The following is a 6,625-nucleotide window of genomic DNA, read 5'->3' on the forward strand; positions in this document are numbered from 1 at the left end:
AGGGGGAGCAGGGCAGGATGAAACCGACAGTTGAAACCATGACCATTTTTCACATGAGTGTTGCCATCAATGCCAAAGGGGGAGATTGTTGGCAATTGACACTCTACTGGTTATGTTTCATTATGTTGTCATTGATGGCAACATGATTTTGGGTTCCGGTTTCATATGGTGTACCGACAGGCACTTCACAAACTCTACACCGACACCGGCAGGATAGAAGATTTCTTTGGTCATTGACAATGCATGCCGACATGGTATAGTAAAGGTTATCGGTATTGGAGGCTGACACATCTTGGATCCGGCATCGACAACTTGTTTTAATGCTTATTCATTTATGTTATATGGCCGACATGTAAATATGATATTGTATATATCCTTGTAAGCCATCATAAGGCATAAATTTATATAGGGTAGGGAGATTGATTATATCATTTTGGTAGAATAAGAGAATAGGGATAGACATGTGGAATGGATATATGGATGTGATGTAATGTGAAATATATCAGAGAGACTATGTATGTGAGGAATTCATTGTAAGGGTTATTCCGGTACTGAGGTTTAGGGTTTTGACCGGAACAGACAAAGCTTCAACCGAAACTGTATTCTGGCATAGGGGATGCTATACTAAGCAATTCACACTTCTCTGGATTGTTGTTTGGATTGTTATGTAGTCAGTAAGACTCCTATTGTGATGAGCAGTGTGCTCTAGGTTGTGTGCCTTCTTGCAACTGCAGGCCCATCATATATTGTAATATCTCTTTATATGGCTAGTGAATTGATATTGTGGGTCACAAATCCCACCATGGTTTTTCCTCATTGAGGTTTTCCACGTATAAATCTATGTGTTATGGTTCTCATTTATGTGTTTGGCTTATTGCTTGCATTACTTCTTTCAATGTTGTTTATACCGGTATACTGATTGGTATATGAATGTTTTGATAAGGCTAAAATCTTCTATTTCGATATAACACCGATTCACTAGAACACTAGCAGAATAACTAGGAACCGAACTCAAGAGTGTGAAGAAATTTCACCTACAACTCAAGGAAGAGTAGGGGGGTGGAAGAATTACCTTTACACCTATGACAAACAATAAACCAAGCAATATTGCTATTAGGAACATCAGTAAAAGTGGGATCAAGGGGCTAAGTTTATGCATAAACAAAAGGTTATTACAGAATAGGAGCAAGAACCATAGGGCTTGAGGGGTTTGAAATCCCTTTAGAGGGTTTATTAGTACCAACATAAGTTTTCTTTAGAACATGAGCAAGATGAGTAAGAACCACATGACTAGAGGATGGTAAACCAGTAATAAGAGGGAGAGTAGGATCCAGAGGGACATAGGAGGTCACAACAACAATAAGAGGCATGACCTCATCTTGGGAAGAGTCATCAGCAAAATTTGAAGAGTCATGAAAATCGGAAGCCTCAATAGTCAAATGATCACCATTAGAATTCTTCCACCAAGTAACAATACTCATATGACACTTTTTTGTTATGATCTAGGTTAATCCTAAATTTGTAATGACATATTGTTACCTTTTAGATCAAACATTTAACAAGAAAATTGACATTGATTATATTTTTTAACATGTGTTGATTAATTGTCTAGTTAAATGACTTTAACATCCTCATAATAAATTTTTGATGCATCTTCTCAAAAAATTAAGGGAAATGTATGGATATTCTTATAGATTATTAAGTAGACATTGAATATTTTGCAACTATATAAGTTTTATCTAAATGAATGTGTAGAGCCTAGCTTGCTTAAATACATCCTGAAAGGTACGATCTTTTGTGATATCTTCATTAAGGCATCATCTTTGGTTACATCTATTGCATGTTATGCACGAATTGAAAGAATTTGCTACCCAACTATAAAAAAACATTGATCTACTACTAGCTCCATCTTCTCCTCATCCTATCACACCCCCCCAAAAAAATCTATTATAGCACCTTTCAATTTGTGATGTAAGTTGTTTTATTCACTACCATGTTTGAATGTATATGGATGTATACAACTACATTAGGGTATATCATCAATCACATTATAGACTACATGTATTGGATTTTTAACCTTGAATCTTGCAAACTAGTATATAGGCAGAAAGTGACAACTAAATTATAGTAGTGCAATTTACTAGTATGTTTTGATTAAAAAAGAAACGTTAACTAGGGTGCTGACCCTTTACATAGTCAAAGGCTATCAATTTAAAATAGACCAAGAAGGGGTGCAAACCCCAAAAGAACAAAGTTGGACATGCCAAACCAACCTGTCAAACTAGCAACAATCCAACCCAACTCAAGAGTGGAGAGAAAAACCCAAAACTTGACAAGGGGGGGTTGGGAAAGGGGGTTAGATTTTCCCTTCCACCTATGACAAACAACCGTCTAGGCAATACTATCATTAAGAACTTTCAAAGAAGAATCAAGCGGGGAAGACCCTGCAGAGTCACTGCTAGACTACTGCTGCAGAGCAACATTAGGCTGTTGCTGTAGAACAATAGCAAGAACAAAATTGCTAGGAGAAGAGCGAAGGTGTGGAGCAGGAGCAACAAATGTAGGAAACAAGGGGGTGGAAGAGTCCATGACATCAGTTAAATCAACAAAGGATTCATCAACAATTTACTAGTATGCTTTGTGTTTGGGTAAGTAGTTAATTTTCATGACAATATCCATTATAGAGCTTTAGGGAAACCCCATTTGTTTTATAGAGCTAGAAGTGAAGGAGGCTCTACCCACTTTAACAATTGGTTCTCAATTCACAACTTGATAATAGGTTTTGCATTATTCTTCCCAACTTTTTAACCCTTGGCACTTGGGATACTATCTTGTCTTAAGGATTTGGGACCTACAACTTAGTGTCCTATATTCTATCGTTGAGAGGTCAACTTCTAAGTTTAGGAATTTGCTTTAAGGAAAATTTATTGGAGCTAAACTAGATATTGATGTTCTCAAAATTTGGGCTTAGTGTAAATGGAAAGCCAAGAGCCAATTTGAGATTTCAACTTTGTTAAATGATTTTTTTTATAAATTTCATGAACTATGAAGATTGTTTATGATCCCTCTTGGACATCCTATATTTTATTTCTTAATGGTTTACTCCTAAAATAATGAATGTCAAACTATGTTCCTGAAAAAATAATGCATCTATAATATTCTAATATGGGTCATGGGCTTCCTAGGTTGACATTAGAGTATTGGGAGCAGGAGGTCAGGATAGGGATTGCCAATTCTTTTGGACAACTTATTGTTGTTCATATTGGCACCAAATCTAAGAAAAAATATAGCTTGCAATATTTTGTTCTTATGGAGAAGTGGATAAGGTATTGCCTTCTATGATTATCTTATCCTCTAATCTGGACAAATATGTGCAATATATAGGCTTTGGGAATCACATAATTGTTTGCCATCGTTACCTCATAAATGGTCATATGCCAATGAAAAGCTTGAGCAATAAGAGAAATATTTTTGGAAGAAAAAGGAACATACAAGCAAGACCCTTCTGGAAGAGGTGTCAAGGGAGGGTTGCGAGGGGAAGGAAATTAAGAATAGTAAGGGTTTGGGGGATACCCAAGATATTTGTATCTTCAAACCTATGAATGAGTTGTGGAGGCCGCTCACTCCTTTTAAATAAAAAAAAGAGAGATCGAGATGGAAGAGAGTATTTCATGTAACACTTTGGCTGATTCTAATTCAGGAGTAACATTTAAAGAAGGGGGAACACCTTGGAATAATTTTTGAATCAAGGAAAATAATGAAGAGGTTGTCCAATGTTCCTAGAAGCAATTTGTTTCTTTCAACTCCTTCGCTAATTATTTATTGTTTTGATACAACCTTAATACTATTTATTCCATGTTGTTCTTCTTTAATATTTGATTGAGCTCCATCATATTAACTTTCCTACTAAATTCAGCTTGCTTTGGGTGCTTCCCTACAACTTCTTTCCTACTAAATTCAGTTTGCTTTGGGTGCTTCCCTACAACTTCTATCTTTTCCTATGGTCATTGACAGTGTTCAACCATTCAATTTTGTTCTCCTCTTGTTTTCCATGGTAATGGGACCTTGGATTGTAGTTCATAGACGGAAAAAGGATCCTTCTCCTTCTCCCCTTACTCTCTCAAATGTTATGAAAGAGAACTCAATTGTTTAGGGTTGGGTCCCTTCTAACCCATTGAATCCATACTATGATCAAAAACTTTTTTCTTTTTCAATCTCACTGCTTGTAAGATTTGCTCATTTTGCTTTGATGACTGCTTTGTTATGGATTTGAGGGCTCTAAATAAAAACTAAATTAGGCTAGACCCTTCAAAAACCCTACTTTTACCGAGTTTTTTTTTGCATATCGATTGTTACATTAGGCCGGCACGGCAGGGATTAATAGTATTGATTAAAATGTTAAATGATATGGCATTGTCCCTATTGATTACTCCATTTGGGACTTACAAAATGTACGTCAAATTCCCTCCACGTGGAAGCTTGTCGTGGGCAATAAATCCACATAGAAATCTCCGCCACCTGTAATTCCACATGGGCAAGCGATTGCAACTAGAAAGCTTATGCAATACATACAGAGAGAACGATTAAAGCAAGAAACCCCAAAGCAGGATTATTTAATTTTTCAAGCAAAATACTTCAAAGAAATTTCTGTCAATCTTAAAGAAACATACCCAGTTCAGAAACTGAAGCTCTTATAAATTCACATTCAAATCCAAGCCTAACTTCATTCTGATCTGTATTTTTGCTCTGAATTCAATTTGCAATCTTTAGTTGGTGCAAACACCCAGACCTTCCAAGGAAGATTTTGGAACATTTCAAATTGTTGGTATAAATTTTCTGCAGTCCATTTTGAATCAAGATTGTTTTTAAATTTATTATACATGTTTTTCTGATGATTTAGATTATCATCTTAACCACTAGAAATGCTCAGTTCAACTCACAGTCTCTAGCAGGTGAACAGTGAATACCCACAAAGCCATCTCCTGTATTAAGAAACACTCCAAAGCATAACAAGAATCACCCAGCCTAGTGATCACCAAAAGCCCAGCTGTCTCAAAAATGGCTTCCATAGTGCAATATTTAGATTATGTTATAGTCATAACAGTTCTCCTTTTGTATGCATCCTGTGCTGAATCTGAAGTTCCAGCTCCTGCTCCTGCTCCTGCTCTTAAAGATCATTCTCCTGCTCCTGCTCCTGCTCCTGCTCCAAAACATAATTCTCCTGCTTCTGCCTCTTCTCCATTATCCCCTATTCCTACTCCTCCATCTGACCCTGACCCATCAGGTTCAAAAGGAGGGAATCCAGAAAACATTTCCCATTCTAACTCTAGGTCCTCTTCAAAGGGAATGAGTTCAGGTCAAAAGGCTGGAGTTGTTATTGGTGTTCTGTTAGCAGTGGCCTTGTGTGGATTTGGGTTTGTGATTTACAGGAAGAGGAGGAGTAATATAAGTAGAGCTCGGTTTGGTTATGGAGCTCGTGAATTGGAGCTTTGATGGGCTCTATTTTTTATTGATTTCCTGCTAGTTTTTGAGTTGTCTGGTGTTGAGTTTATAGTGAATAAAGAATATGGGTCTGTTTTGTTGAAATTGAAGAGAAGATGACTGGTTATGTTCATATGATTGCTCTTTTGATAAAGAGCATTTCATGTACACAGACTTTTTGGAAGGCTCTCATTTAGAGAAAAAAAAAAATGTTAGCTGTGTTTATCCTCATTATTTACAGGTATTGAGAGTAGGTTTTCTTAATGGAAGATTGTTATGATTTCATTGTTCTTTAGTTTGTTATGTTGTATTTCTATGCAGAGAAGTTTTAAAGTTCATGATCAGTTCCAAGACATTTATGGACAAAAACATTTAAATGGTTAAAGAGATGGTGAAGGAAGATTGTTATGATTTATGAAAATTTGAAGTTTATTGTTCTTTATTTTGTCATGTTGTATCTCTATCAAGAAAAGTTTTATAGTTCATGATCAGTTTCAATAAATTAATGGATTAAAAAAGTTAGAATGGTTAAAGAGAAAGAGAATTAATTATTTAATTCAAATATATATTTGAGTTGTAATTAGGTTTAATTTATATCTGATATTGGTAAGTCGTAAGACAAGTATATATGGCTAAATAATTTTTCTAGTTATTTCATAAATTTAGTATGAAATTTAATTTAATTTAAATGTATGTTTGGGTTGCAATTAAGTTTCATTCATATTTGAGTTTGGTAAGTCAATAAAACAAGCATACATGGCTAATTTTTTCTAGCCATCTCTATGTGAAATTTTAAAGTAATAACATATTTAAAAGATAGATATGTCAAAATAAATGATAAGAAAACAATTAATTAATAGATAATTAGATTTTAAATAGATATGATTCATTTTATTATAACTTTCATATAATTCCCATATCATAGTATGTAAGAATTTTTTATTTATTTTTAAAAATCATATTTTATTATATTTTCATTAGAGTTATGAATCTTTAGGTCAATAGTCCATTGATAATTACAATTTAAAATATTTCAATTTTTTCAATTAATAGATATTTATTCATTTGGATGACTAAAATTAAATATTTAGAATATTTAACAGTTCAAAATTCATCCTCATTTTTATTATTAAAAGATTTAAGT

At 34.5% G+C, this 6,625-nt stretch overlaps 1 protein-coding gene across 1 annotated transcript; it reads left to right on the top strand.

Annotated features, from left to right (window-relative positions):
* The first annotated feature begins 5,058 nt into the window (after window positions 1-5,058).
* LOC131037649 (classical arabinogalactan protein 5-like) lies at window positions 5,059-5,493 on the top strand. Its single transcript, XM_057969836.2, has one exon. The coding sequence runs from the start codon at window positions 5,059-5,061 to the stop codon at window positions 5,491-5,493; it is 435 nt and encodes a 144-aa protein (XP_057825819.2).
* Window positions 5,494-6,625: the final 1,132 nt, after the last annotated feature.

This window comes from Cryptomeria japonica, chromosome 11 (genome assembly GCF_030272615.1).
Source record: "Cryptomeria japonica chromosome 11, Sugi_1.0, whole genome shotgun sequence".
Taxonomy (NCBI): Eukaryota; Viridiplantae; Streptophyta; class Pinopsida; order Cupressales; family Cupressaceae; genus Cryptomeria; species Cryptomeria japonica.

What these genes read in the sequence shown, in the direction of transcription:
- LOC131037649 (XM_057969836.2), top strand. Translation starts at nt 5,059, where the DNA reads ATGGCTTCCATAGTGCAATATTTAGATTATGTTATAGTCATAACAGTT.